Raw genomic sequence first — 15,548 nt, forward strand, 5'->3', positions numbered from 1 at the left:
ATATGTTCAATACAAAGCCTTGAATAATTGCATCAAACAAACACATGTTGTTCAAGTAAGATATACACTTCGTATAAATTATCATAACCCTGATCTCAGAGCTGTTAATACATTGAAATGTAATTTTTCATGAGGCCTCCGTGACCCTTCACACAGGACAGCAATATCCAGCAACGAAAGGGATCTAGCAGATGCTGTGTTTTAGTGTTTATCAAGATCACCGTCTCCCTCAGTCAGCACATATCCATTCTTTAATGAGACAGAGGTGAATCATTTTTGTAAGGGTGCATCACCAAAATAATCTTGTTTATCTGGTATAAAACATGCATGTGGGAGGCACAGTGGCTCAGAGGTCAGCATTGTAGCCTCACAGCCTTGGGGCCCAGGGTTCAACTCCAGACCTGGGTGCTGTCAGTGTGGAGTTTGCATGTTCTCCCCATGTTTCTTCTGGGTGTTTCGGGCTCCTCCCACAGTGCAAAGACATACTGGCAGGTTAATTGGCTTCTGGAAAAAACGTCCCTCGTGTGAGTGTATGTGTGTGTCATCTCATCCAGGTTGCCTGCCTTGCACCCATTGCTTGCTGGGATTAATGGATTTGATTCTAGATTGGTGTGCCTTATGTGTGGAGTCTGCATGTTCTCTCTTTGTATGAGTTCTTTATGCACTGCGGTTTCCTCTCACCTTCTAATGAGATGCTAGTCCTTAATTGTCCCTGTGCTTATGTGTGCCTACTGTATGTGTTTCAGTTCCCAGTAATGGGAGGCCGTCCTCTCTTGAATGAAGTTACTACTTTTGCTCCTGAAATAGGCATGAAGTTGTCCTTGTCTACAAGGAAGAGGAAGCTTTGTGATGTCAGATGGATAATATACTGTATATATGGAAATAAAATTTAGAAATGAATATAGAGATAAAATTGAAAATACTCACTTCTAACTCGGAGTCAAGATGGGCTAATTACTTGAGAAACAGTAACTGGACTGGACTAATTACGGGGATAAACCGACTAATGACATGGGAAAACAATTAATAATTTTGAAGACTAAGACAAAATCTTTGCCAAGCTCAACTAATTAGCTAATTTATTAATTGCATGAATAATGGACGCATGAAACGCCATCTCTCCCCGGCTTTGCTCACCTGCAACATGCTCGCCCATGCTCCAGCTCTTGTGTGCCGAGCGACGAAAGACTTTTAAGTGTGAGTGAGCTGAGACAGGATCCGGACGAGAACTGGCAGTAGGAGTTCATGTTAATGCAGGGGCAGTGCGGAGCACTGTGAGATTGTAGAGAACTGAGGGAGTGGCAGCTCGCGTTCTGTAACCAAGGCAACGGACAAGGCAGTGTGCGCAAATCTAAAGAAATTTTTTGTTCTGTATGAATGCTATGTATGGTATAGCATGAATTACAAGGTGATTAGTGCCCAGGCAGGATACTTAATGTATTACTGTAAGTAGAAAATGAATAATCCCAACATTCAAGATCTGGAGTTACTGTAAACTCAGTGGATAATATTTCAGTCAGTGCAATATCTGTTACAATAAATCAGGTTTTGTTAGGAAAAACAGAACCAGTTTGTTTATGGTTCTGCAGTTCCATCTTCGCTTCCATGTGAACTAACAAAATCATCAGTTTCAAACAACTTCTTGACACACGTTTTAGAACACAAAATGAACTGTGTCTAAGAAACTGGCATTTTGACTGCAGTCTAACAGTACCCAATCGTGTTTTGGTTGGACGTGTTTAAGTATGTCACTGGTGAGAAAAAAAAATCCCACTGTATTTTGTTTTAAAGTTTTGATAATGCAATTCAGAGCAATCTGCATTTAAATAAATCTCCCCAAAGATATACCCTGCATATACAGTAATGGTAATGGATATGGTTGAATCAGATTTCAAACACTAACTATGCAGAAGAAGAGGGTGATATCATTTCAGATGTCAGTCAAACATCAATCATTGTGAGAAGTTAAAGACTGCATCTGCATTTCATTCTAATTGATGGTTCTGTCTGAGGGTTGAAAACCGTTAAATTGCTGATGTTTCAATGATGGAATGTCAGCTGTCATCATAGAGATGAAAACTGTGTCTCACCGTGGCAGTCGCTATAACAAATCCTGTTGATTTGACTTCAAGGTATTGTATCAGGGTCAAAGTTTAATTTATCAGCCCCTTAACCCTTGTGATATGAATATTGAAGGGTTTGATTTTAATGTCAGCGAGGCATTTTGTTGAGCATTATGGATTGGTATAAGAAATACGGTATCTCTCAGTGCCTCTCAAAACTATCTTTTTGCACCTTAGTGTATTTTTTGTTTTACTTTAAGAGCTAGAATTTCTGTGAAATTTATTTCACTTAGAAATTAGCATATGAGGCAGAAGAAAAGATTAACCTTAAGTTAATACAATAAAACCTGTTCCATTCTTTTTTATTAAGCGATGTCAACTGCATTACTGTATATACTGTACATAATGAAGTTGTTCATAAAGTTTCAAAGAAGTGTTAGAAGTATTATAGTGTTGGTTCTATATTTAGTTCTCCCACAATATACAAGATGCACATGGAAAGCAACTGAAATAATCATTTTGAATTTGCCCAGTATGTTTTACGTTTCTGCAATCGCCGGGTGTTTAAGAAGAGACAGAGTGATAAATGTGCAGAATAAAACAAGTTAGTGTGTAGTGTTGCGTGCGTGTCTCCTATCTCAGGCCAGGGCAGGTTAAAGAGTGCAGTGGTGGAGTGGCTCTCATTGCAGCGAACTCTTTTCTGACCTGCAGCTAAAAACATGGCCTACCGGAAGGTGACCGCAGGACACGGGGGGGCTTTGCACTCTCAGGACCTGGACGGCGAAGCCCTCCAGGCCACAGTGCTGGACCTCGAGTGGGACATGGAGAAGGAGCTGGAGGAGCCGGGATTCGAGAGGTTCCAGTTGGAGAGCACTGGCCAGCGTCCCGCGGGGAATTCGACGGCCCCCACGGACCTCGACATGGAGCCAGTGCAGCCCTCCGTCTCTCCTCAGGGTCGCTTTGAGCGGCTCCAGGAAGACCCCGACTATGTGTCTCACTTCACTAGACCGGCACCAAAGAGCAGCCGCAGGACCTGCTGGAAGGCTGCAAAATACTTTGTGGTGGGCAGCGGGCTTTTCTTCATCGGCCTCCTGATTGGCCGTTATACGCGGCAGACAGGCCGCTCTGGGCTCACTCCCAATAACCGGACCCTGCCGGCGCCGCCTGCTGGACCCGGAGATCTCCACCGCGTAATTCTGCAGGACATCAGCGTGGAGGGCATTAAAGCACGCTTGAGGTACGTCGTGAAACCTTTGACAGCTACATTTGGCAAAAGGTTGATGAATAGAGTTAGAATTAAGAAGAGAACTATAAAAAGGAGCAGAGACACAACATCTGGAGTTGTTAACAAGTGGTTAACTGCTTGTAAACTGAGATTGACATTTGGGATTACAGAGCCATTGTTTTTGTAATGCAGGGTACTTTCTGAGCAACAAAGAGTCACAGACATGCTGTACAGTAGTTGCTAACGAGAGGTGCGTTAAATGAGTCACAGACAAAGCAATGAGTCATTAAGTTGTCTCAAGAGCAAATCAATTCACAAGAAGTCCAGTGGGAACACTGGTTCTGTGTCTAGTCAAAACAAGAGAATAAATAAAATTGTTCAAAGTGGAAAAGAGTAGAATTTTGCAGAAAATCTGCAATCTATGCTGTCATAAAAATCCAAAGCACACTGGTTCGACACTGGATCTCAGAATATTGCACTTAGCCAGTAGGCACGGTGAATTCGTAATGCCTCTTAAACAATCTGAATTGGTGGCTGCTGTCTGCTTGGCATGGAAGTCAGTTAACCTCTGATACATGAAACCAGCCCAATTCAGGATCAAAGTCTGGGGTAAATAAACAGTGGAAATTGATACGGTTCTGCGCGTGAGGCTCTGTGAAAGGGAGGGTTTGTGGAGCCCACAGATGTGGGGTTTTCTTAAACTGCCCCTGCAGGACTCTCCTCCTCCTGACAATGTATCACTCAGTGCCAAAGTACAGGTGCCTTGGCAGGCTGTACCTCACAAGTGACAACCAGGTATGTTCAGTGCATGCCAACTGGTGCACTCCCTGTCGGGAGAAAAGCAGACACAACCAGGTACTAATGTTAGATTAAATCCTCACAGCTCTCCAGCGCACAGGAATTGCTTGTGAGTCTCCAAATGCAGAACAACGTACAACTGCAGACACAAGTGATGGCACGCTGCATCTGAAACAAATATATTCACTAATGTTTCACGCTTGTCTAAAGGGTAATTAAGACGTTTTAGTGTACTAAATTAATGTCCAATATTTCTGACTGCAAGACTATAGACATCCTTTGAATTGCAGGTACTGTATACAGGTAAGTGTTAGAGCCAATGATGTACAGTATGATATTGCTACCAAACCATGGTGGGTGTCAGTAACTGTTAATTTACTATAGACTCCCAAAAGGTTACAACTTACAGTGCATTGCAAGAAGCAAAAAACAAAGCAATATATATTATTAGATTTGAAATCCTGAAAAGAAATTCCAGAATGCATTTTGAATTTTAGCCAAGACTCAAAAACACCCTTCATTGTACAGTATATTCAGATTTGCCAAGATTTAATCACACATCCCATGTGTGACTGGCACTTTGTGCTGTATTGTACACGGAATGTGGTATTTTCTTTAAGGAGATAATGATAAAACCTGTTCTTATTTTACAAGATTTAACATATACTTCTGGGAACAAAATATATTATTACAGTTGTAAGGGCTTAAACAATGAATGTATTCCTTATTCTTGTGATCCTGGTCCTCAGAGTAAATTCGCATATTTACTAGTTTAGCTAAAGCCCAGTAGGAATGCAGACTGCCACTTGGAAAACACACATTTAATGATTTAGAATAGATTGCTTAATTGATTCAATACCAACACTAATAATTTAATCAAAGGGCAGTCTGCTACAATTCTGAACACCCTATTTAACCTTCTTACAGATGCATTTGGGCTTTTTAAAAAGTGCAGTGTAAGGCAAACAGAGTACCAACTAATTGAATTTATTGTTCAATTTTTGCAGTCTTAAATGTTTTAAAAAGCAACCTGGCTCTCTCAGACAAAAGTGCACCTACTCTTGAAAATGGTTTACTGCTCACTGAACAGATTCTTCTTGGTGATGTTTGTGGTTTATTTTGAGTATGTCAATATGTGGCTCCATATCTGGTCTCAGTAGCAGAGGTTTTTATTTCCTTAACTTACTCTACCTTATTAAAACAAGGCACTGCTTTACTCACAGTTTTACACATATTGAAAAAGTCTCTTGGTTAAAATTACATACATGATTGGTTAAAAGGGCATACATTTTCCCCTATCATAAATCATCATAAATCCCTGGAAATACAGAACATTTTCGTTTAATTTTGATAAATAAAATTCAGTAACTGCAAAACTTGACCTGCATCAATTCCTTGTGAATAGCTGTGCAGATTTATTGTTACTGTATATTCTGCAGCAGTTGCTTTTGAAAACTATAAGTAAAAAACCAGACTGAAGGCATTGCATCACATAACCAAATATTAATTGTCTTGTTTGCAGGGTACTAGTAACTAGTGCCTCAGTAATTGGCACCAACCCTGAGAGAAACCTCCAGAAAGAAGTAATATATTCATTTATTTTTAATTTGTTCTGTGACCATTAATTGAAATCCTGGTGCTCTCCAAAAGAGAGATTGATATTTAAGGAGTGAAGTGCGCTGCATTATTTAAAAGAAGGCTGAAACATACAGAATCAGGTCCCTCAAAGATTGTGTTCAGTGCATTTGAATCTTGAAATGTGTATTCCTTTTGTTTCTTTATTGAAAGGTTAAAATCCTTTAAAACCGAAGAAACCCTGCACCTCGCACACAGTGTTGTGCAGCGGTCCCTGTAACTTCTGATAGCGTTTATTAGAATGTCATTTAATGAGAAATACAGAACAAAACCATTTGATGTATTTCTCTGCTTTCTGTATCCTCAGTATTCTGAATACTGTCAGCCATTAAAATTCAGAACTCCGCATAAACTTATCTCAAGTGCGTAATGAATTGAATGTCAAAAAATGTGCTTAGTATAAATTCTCATTAGTTTGGTGTTTATAACATGATTGAAAGTTAATTTAGCTGTAGTTTGAATAATTTGTTGTATTTTGCATATTAATGGACACAAAACAAGCGGACTTGATTACCACTAGTAAGAAGTCCGGTCTGGCCAGGAGTAAAACTACAGTCAATTAGACCAATTTGTGTTCTACAAAAAAGAGAGATAAATAGAAACTTTTTTCTTCTTTCATTGTCTAATTTTTAAGTTGTTCTTTTAATTTGTTTAATCCTCTGTGAAGAAACATGGGCTTTTAGTCGTCAGGAAAATCAGTAACAAACGTTTTATTACCAGATGTATTTACGGAAAAGATTTTATCTTTGACATTCTCCCCTGATTTATAGGAGCAGCAATTAATTCAATTAATTTTCTTGATTCTTGATTTTTTTATTTGTCCTTCAAATCCCTCAGTTGTAGTACTGTAATGAAAAACAAATGTTTGAAATTAGCTGGTATGTAGCAAATTAGATTATTGATGGTTTTATGTCTTTCAATTGCATTGGCACTTCAAAGAATGCTAAAAAGAAAACATCGAAAGCACACTATACTGTAATTAAACCAAAGTCCCAGTCTAAATTATACTATACTATATAATATCCATTTGAACTTTCTAATACTTATTCTTAAATGTGGCAAAAATTCAAGCACTATAACTAAACTACTGCGCTGAATTTTTAAATTGCACATTTTAATGAATTTTTAATGAAAATTATCAAGGTCAAAATGGTGACCATGTTCATTAGCTCACTGGGACTGATAAGAAAAGAAGGGGACTTATTTAGTGAGCTTTGGGCCAGAGGCAACAAAGGATAAACTACCATTACCTCATTCTTACCTGACATTATAAAATATAACAAAGCAGCGCTGAGTCGAATATTAAAATGGACTTTCCTTTTACACTCCACAGATATAGGACCCTTGGCAATTGGGCAATTTACCTTGCTGTAATCCCCCTCAACAACACAAGAAAAGAGAGAAGATTATGATTGCATTTTGCTTTGTTTTTCTTCATTGGTTTTGCAGAAAATCACATCTCTGTTAGCTGTTTCAGTGTTCGGTGAGAGAGGAAACCCATTTTAAAACTAAACCTTTTTCATGCATCGTTAAGTCAGGCCTGCCTCAATAGAAAGGATGCCTGAAATCTATACTGAGCACCCAAAGAAACTTATCACTTTTAACTGCAGCAAATTCACAAGTTATCAGAAAAATGACAAAATCATTTTTGTAGCAGGTGCCGCGACTTTGAATTGAACTGACATGACAGAGGTAAATTCATTTTACTGGTTAACATTTGTCATCAACTGAGTTCACCAACACAGGGTCTAATGGCTACAGTAGCGCCTACCTCATGGTACTGTATAAATCTGTGATGTCTAGCCTATTGTTCTTCCAGAGCCCAGACAAGCATGTGCCCGTTCACTGGTCTCTGAGCCATCAAACTCACAGTAAAGTATCCATTGTCATATTTTCATCTTGCTAATAACAACTGTGACATGACCAGCAGGACCGTGTGTGTTGTCCTGCTGGAATACTTTCTCGCTGTCCTGCTGTCTCGCTGCCTCGCTGCCTCGCTGTCTCGCTGTCTCGCTGCCTCGCTGTCTCGCTGTCTCGCTGTATCTCTGACTCGTTGTCTCGCTGCCTCGCTGCCTCGCTGATTCTCTGACTCGCTGCCTCCCTGTCTCGCCGTCTCGCTGTCTCGCTGTCAGGGAACATAACTGCACAGGGTGAAAAGTTATTAAGAGTGAAGTTTCTATCTCCATGGAGACTTGAGTTGTCTGACCAAGAAAACACTCTTAATGCAACAAATTGTTAGTGCACCGAAGATGAGAAAGAGGTAAAGGTTATCCCAGCAGAGGAGAAAAGGGTTATGTCTTCCTTTTTCAAACTGGCAGTATTTGCAAGAGAAGGAATGGAGAAAATAACTCAGTGCTGTTTGTCAAGTCCCAGTTTAGTCAACCATGTGCCGGAGTACACTGATTATCATGCTGCAACTTCAGACGCTGAACATAATCGGGCTTTTAAAGTAGTTTTGTAAGTAAGTAGATCAACTGTGGAATATGATTATACTCAAGGGACAAAGGTAAAAAGACTTAGTGGAGCCAGGAAGAAGATGTTTTCATGATTTGATGTGAAAAATTTACAGTATTGTAAAGAGATATGTGATGCAGGCCACCATATATTAACCAAAAGACTCTGAAGTAGATGACCATAACTCTGTAGGGTACTGATCTGAAATTAATACATATTATCTATTTATTCTGTCCCAAAAATGGACTGCTGTCACTTCATACTCAGGCATACTCAGGCATGTCAGTATCTTTGTTCCATAGTGTATCTAAACTTTAGTACCTGATTGGATGTAAATACATAAAAAGTGCATATGCATTAATACAGTGTATAATACATTATTTATTACAACATGGTGTTGTTCTGCAGTGCTTAACAGCTTATGGCAAATAATAAGATGTTGTTTTGCACTGAGGACAATAAAATTGAAATAAATTGTGAAGCTCAGCTTGGAAAACAGAGTTTAAGTGTTTTATTTTCATATGAAAACTGAATCTACCCCTGGGAGCAAGTGCAGAATCCTTACTGAAGTCTCAGCAACACATATAACAACAATATTATCATAACACTTGAACATGCATAGCATAATGAAATGCATATTGGCCTAAAATGTTCCTGTTGTTTCTTTGATTTAAAATAATACTCAGTGGGTTCCGCTCAGATGTGATCCCTGTTATATTTTTGCTGTAAATACACTGAGAGTTTGACAAGCAAAAGCAACACTTATTGGTGTGCTGTCAGTTTGCCCAGTGCACCAGAGACCAATGTGCTCTGTGAGAAGGGGAGGCAGAAACAGTGCAGTGTATTTGAAGAGCACTGACATGCCAGTTCTTTGCCTGTTCAGATAAAGGAATGTGTTCTTGGTAAATACCGCTGCTCTACTAGAAAGGATACATTTCCACCGGGTCTCATCCAGTTCCACGTGGCACAGTCCCTCGGAAAGCTGCCTTTCCTCCTTCCGTGCGTTTGTATGACCAGCCTGGGAATCTGCGTAAGTGTCTCCCAGAAGACAAGACACTGCGCTGGCCTCCCTGCTGAAGCAGAGTAATGGAGGGAAATAACCCATCCTCAATCAGGAGGAACTCTCTGGGGAGACCTGGCAAGACTGCATCTCCAGTAGGCTAATTGACAGTCATTGTTCTCTCCTTCACGGGGGAAAAAAAAAATAACTACTGCTGTTAAAAATATGCTCACTACTGAATTCTTTTTATTTCTTATAAATTGCATTCGGCTGACTAGGCATTAACACAAAAACAGGAGACAAAAGCAGCCCGAGCCTGCCCTCGCGGGGATTAAGAGACGTGTCACGCTGTGAGAGGAGAGTGAAGCGGTGCTTGCGTTCGGATGGCCCTGATGGGCTGAGAACAGTGAAGCCCAGCAGCAGCTGACAGCAGGTGGTGCAAGGAGAGACCGAACACACGAAGATGAGAAAGACCGACTGATGAATGAGACCTGTTATGAAGAACAAAATATAAAAAGATAGTGATGCAGAGGACCTGTTCTGGAAACAAGCAGGTTGGGGTTCTATAGCATGTATTTGGGTGCATTTCCTGCTTCTTAGATTAAGCGCTGAGCTGCTGAATCGAGGTCATGAAGGGGCAAGTGTTTTCCACATGCATTTTGCCATTGATGACTTTTCTGTAAATCCAGCAAATGCGGCCATCTTTTTCCTGATCTAGGTCAAACTCTGAAGCTGGCACATTTTCTCTAGCAACAGCTTTCCAGAGTCCTTGTGGTTTTCCCAGCTCTGACGATAGTCTAGAGTGTTATAGTCAAGCACAGGCACATTCCACTTCACTGCTTTTGCAAATTCAGCACTCCCAGCTGAGGTTCCAGGGTCTCTGAAAGTATGCGCCTAACTATCGATCAGGAATAATGAAATTGATATTTCTCGAGTATTAATCAATGTTAATAATTGTATGTTACAATAGCCTTGTATTAAGAGGCCACTATTCTCAGCTCCTGTCATTTAGAAGGCTAAATTCCTGTCAGTCCTTGCTATGCTTAAGGAGAGCTGGAATTAAAACAGACAGATGCATTTTTCCACATAATAGTGGCAATGCATTCCTGTTTGACATGGTTTATATTACTATGACACCTCTAGTAGTCTTGTGAGGAGAGGCTGGAATGATAAACACTTTGTTGGAGTGACGGGGACATACCCTCTTTAAAGAACTCTGTTGTAGCCGGAAATCTGTGAATGTAATTTTGGCTCACTGATGTTGCAATAAGCCAGGACATGCTGAGGAAGATGTGGTAGCACAGCGAAGGTTATAATATTGGCCTAATAGTGGAAACTCAGTTTGCTTGTGAATACAAGCAATACAGAACTTTGCCACATTAAAAGAACGACCAGCAACATAACATTCTGTAACATAATTCCTCAGTTTTTCTCTAGTATTGATGATTCTGCTCCATATTGTGTCCACTTGTATTGCTCATACTTGTGCAAACAAAATCTGTTGATTCAAGTGCCTATATTCTAATTTGAAAATTACAAGAACGCAATGCCTGCAGTATATAATATAAAATATAAGAACATCAGATTGTGGGAGTGTAGAACTAGTTATCCATCCATGTTGTCGAAGCCCATACTCTGGCTTCTTTCAAGAGCTATCTGAAAGAGATCACTAATTAGTTACAGGCAGAGTAGCTGAATGGCCTTCTCTCATTCCTAAACTTTCTTATAACCTTACAAATGAGAGGTGGCCACTCAGTCTATCTAGCTTCTGGGTTGGCAGTACTTTCCTGGAGCCTTTTCCTTCCTTGAAAGCCTGGCTATCATTTTTAGCAACAAGGCTCAGTACAGTAGCTTGTTCCAGCTCTTATTTTGTGTAAAGAAACGCCTCCTGGTTTTAGTTTCAAATGTGGTTCCCTGTAGTGTAGCTCTGGCTGTGTTCTCTGGTCTGTATTTCACGACGTACAGTAGTTTAAAGAAGCTGCTGCAGTGTTTTCTAATCCTCCTGTTGTGATATAATCGATCTTGCAAACTTGACTCGTACCAGAATCAAGATCATTGTTACACAGTATATTGGGAAAGGAATCCGTCATAATTCAGATCCCCTTGTTTTCCATCCATTAACCAGTTTTTAATCCAAAAACATGCATTACCTTGAATGCATGTAATTAATTAATTAAAATATTTACCTTTTAACTTTAGCAAATGGCTTCTGAGGGTTTAAATAATCTGTATCATATGCTCTGTTTGTATTCATTACTTCTGTTGCCTGTTCAAAGACCTTTAACACAATCGAGAAGACCTCCTTTTCCTAAGGGGTCTACTGTACATTAACAGTTGTGCCAGACAAGTAGTATCATCTGCTGTACAGGAAGTCTAGAGAGACTGTTAGATTTTTTTTATGGCCTGTGAATCTACTGTACTAATAACATCCCTTGTTTCTTGGAGATCTGCTCATTTGAAAAGTTTCTAGTGCCTCTTCCATGTCAATATATTTAAAAACGTAATAAAAAATGAAGAAGAAATTGGTCTTATTCAGTCTCAGGCATGCTGTCTTTCTCTTCCTTGGAGAACATGTGAGTGAAATATAGTGGCTGTTTTCCTTACATCTTCTTAAAAGTTCCCAATTGATCAAGTACAAGTTACTGTACTTCACCCTTAACTGTTCTTTTCCTGTTCTCATACAAAATATACAGATGCAAGAGTTTGAATGATGTTTCATTGGTGCAGTAATGCTAGAAGCCAGAAATGAATTGAAGTTTGAAATAAGCCGTGAGGAAAGGGTTTACAAATATGATAACCACTCATAAAATACAAGACTTCACAAAGACCATCTGGAACCTGTGAGCCCTTTGAAGAATTTAACCTCCAAACTTAACATCTCCTTTCTAAAAGGATAACTTTTTAGTTGGCAGGCGAAGCTTTGGCCTTTTACCACGTACTCAGACTTTGTGATTCAAATTAGATTTCTGAAATCTAAATTTGTTTTATTTGAAGTAAAATATATTTAAGTTTGAGTGGAGCTGAATGAAGTGAATCACACCGGATATTTAATGAGCACCATTTATGTTTGATAATTCTGTGTTGCTTGCAGTTGTCCTCTTTGTTTGCTGAAGATGTAAAGGTGGTTTTAACTGGCCCTTTGGCCAAAGGGGATGTTTTTACATCTTTAATCAGGGAATCGGTGAAGGCTAGGGACTGCAGGAGTGCAGAGAGGCTAAACATTTACTGAACAGGTTTGAATTTGTGGCTTAATCCTAATAGTTTTTTGTGTATTAACTGGACAGCATCAGTTAGCATCCACATCTGTCAGAGTTAGCTAGAATGATCAAACTGTGTGGCAGCTTGGATGAACAAATGTTACAAAGACATGCCTTCATGTCTTTATGTGCATTCAGTATGAACACAATAGGAATATCTACATCATACAGTATGTGGGACGCACAGGCACTTTATTTTATATTGTTAAGTAACAATAAATGTTATTACACTTATGTAAGTCTAATAGATGTTCTTGTTATTGGCCTCCATTGTGAAAATAATTCTGCATTTATTAACTACGTCTTCCTATCCAATAATCCCAAGTAATTAAAGACATAACGCATGAGAAATCAAATACAGCTATACTGTATCTGTTAAAGAAGCACTGCATTAGAATGGGTTATTGGAGTGAGATGATCTAGGGATATTGATAGAAAATAAAGATAACAGTAATGTACAGTATCTAAGCAAAACTGCATTTTCTTATCTGTACTTGGATTTACTTGAGATCTCAAGGTTTAAAACTTTGATGTTTTTAAACAAACCTCAGTTTAATGTCTTGATTGGTAACAGTAGCTCCATTTGTGGCAAATTAGCTGTAACACCTTTCCTGGCTGTTGGCTCACACACAGAGGTCAAACCAAATATTCAGTCTTCAGCGTTCAGACTTTGATCTTGCAGTTTTTCTAACGTCTGAAACCTGTATTGACTAGGAATTTCATTTTTAATAGGATGTACAAGAGTTGTATTTATTGGCTGGTTGTAAAATAACTGTATCGTAGAAATGTATGTGGATTATATAATTTCATCAATACAAACACAAACCTGTTCACTGTTTTCTACTTATTTTTTAGGTTTCAAAACCCATCTGTTGCTAATTAGCACAACCCCTAATAATTCTAATTTTGAGATTTTCTGTATTACGACCATACTTTGAAATCTTTGTGCTAGAAATAATGTTATTACAACGAATGTTAAAAGTAGTTTAACTAGAACTGAAATTCCTAATTTGTCACTGTAACATCAAAACAATAAATACATTTAGAGCACTTAAAAAAGTTAGGTGTCAACTGCAATAGGATGTGCTCAGTTTTGATTCCTTAGGCGTACATTATAATTATTTGTTGAATACCCACACATTTTTCCAAAGTGACACATTTTTTGATAGAGTTACAAGTTATTTCCTTAAGAAGGGACATGGCCATGAGAGACAGCTGATGTGTTGTGTATGCCACAGAAATTGGCATTTCAAAAAGGTTTTCTGGATTTCATGATATTTTCTTGTTTCAATTTTATGAAGAATATTTGGTTAATATGGTTAAGATGCTGGTGTGTGTAACCATGGGACTGTAATGTCCTTCTCTTGCCCTGTCATGAAGGACATTACTGTAGCTTAACCTAAAATATTACATGTTGATATTGCTCCACTAAACTTGAGCCGGATCTTACAATTGTGTCTCTAAATTCCAGCTTCGAATTTTTTTCTTTCTGTAGTAAATGATCATTTACTATCAGTTTTCCAAAGTACCTTGAAGTCAGTCGTACTTGAAGACCTGTACTTACATATCTCTCCTGTATTATTCTTGCCAATATTTCCATGCATCCTTTCTGTTACAGTATATTTGCAATGATGCAAAATGCACATCAGAGCTGATTGATACCTTGCCAGGCACTCTAGACTTTCAGTCAAGTCCCTGGTAAATCAACCTTCTGTGCTAGTGATGCATTGGTGGATGAGTGGGATGTTCCGCATATTGTTCATGTGTCTTTCGGGTGTCGCACAGGCACACACTGTGGCTGTGGGGAGGACAGCACAACAAGCACACCATTTATCAATAAGGTACTGAGCTTGCCTGCAGTACCGCTGATCTGAATTGGGTTCCTTTGCTACAATAGTCATACAGTATGTTCCCTCGAGCCTCCGGATGTAAAATATAACACACCTGCTATGTAATGATCTGTGCATAACATTAACCTAAATGTGTTGGTAGCTGTGGTAGTGACTGGAAGTTTGTGTCATTTCAAGGGGATTCAAAAGCATTTCAGCCCATTTGAGAAGATCCACTAGGGATGGATATACTACAAGTCCCTGTCCTGAGTGCTGTATACTGTACTTTTCCATACATCCTATCCATCCAGAAAACCTTTGCAAGGAGCATAGGTTCTCAGGGTGACAAATCCCAATCTCACAAACACAAGTTTAACTTGGCAAGGGTTTCTGAAGGTTCGGTTATGCTTTTTTATTGCTAAATCTTTTCATAAGATAGTTCTCACTTGATACAGTACAGTATGTTCTGTTTGTCCAAGCATGTACATTATGGATTTAGTCCTGCAAAGTGCTGGACTGTCAATGTGGAGTGTATTCCATATTTTCTTATCAGCTGCTTTATGTACAGTATGTGCTGCTCACTGCTGTGTTCTTAAGTGGGCATAAGAGTAGCAGGCAAGGTCAGACCTTGCTGGTTGGTTTCTAAGGTAATGCCCAATGAAGCAGGTCACCGATACAGAGCAGGCAGAATCTCTAAACTCAGAACAATCTCCAGCTCCTTATTTGCTCTCACCAAGAGAAGGTAGGAGTAATTGCGATGAGATCTTCACGTGTTGGCTCTGTGTGGGCTGCTCTTGGGTGACACTGCAGTGAAGAAAAAAATCATGAGTCTAGGAAGATGACTACAGGTTCAGCTGCCACAGCAGATAGTGGTGTGTTTGTAGGGGGAGACAGAAATAGCATGTCATCACCAGCAGATGAAGGCGACAGTAACTTCTGATTTAATCAGCAATCCTGACTTATTTCCAAGGCCTCTGACCAAAACGTGTGAGAACTGCATTTTAACAAGGGTTGAAAGTAGAAATTGTAGAATTTGTTAGGTTTCTCTCTGAAGGTTACTAATGATGGCTTCATTTCCTGTTGTACCTGTCACCAGGTAAATCCGTTCAAAACAAATCATCATTTACAATGTCAACATTAGGACTTATCAATAAAGTAGCCGCTTACCAGAAACAATTCGAGTGAAATAATTTGTTGTACGACAGCTCAGCAGCATCCCAGCTGGGATTCGAACCCAAGACCCTCTGCTGCAACTTTTAAATCTATGAAGTTCAGCATTCGATGTAA

At 39.3% G+C, this 15,548-nt stretch overlaps 1 protein-coding gene across 6 annotated transcripts in view; it reads left to right on the forward strand.

Moving 5' to 3' along the window:
* The window catches only part of LOC107079092 (inactive N-acetylated-alpha-linked acidic dipeptidase-like protein 2), a 295,727-nt gene that overhangs the window by 110,756 nt on the left and 169,423 nt on the right, over window positions 1–15,548 (forward strand). For all 6 annotated transcript variants that reach the window (XM_015360872.2, XM_015360862.2, XM_015360861.2 and 3 more), the window contains one exon: window positions 2,775–3,300. In XM_015360872.2, coding sequence (XP_015216358.1) covers window positions 2,775–3,300 — 526 coding nt within the window. The remainder of the gene's footprint in view (window positions 1–2,774; window positions 3,301–15,548) is intronic.

The sequence above is a fragment of the Lepisosteus oculatus genome, chromosome 13 (assembly GCF_040954835.1).
Source record: "Lepisosteus oculatus isolate fLepOcu1 chromosome 13, fLepOcu1.hap2, whole genome shotgun sequence".
NCBI classification, from domain to species: Eukaryota; Metazoa; Chordata; class Actinopteri; order Semionotiformes; family Lepisosteidae; genus Lepisosteus; species Lepisosteus oculatus.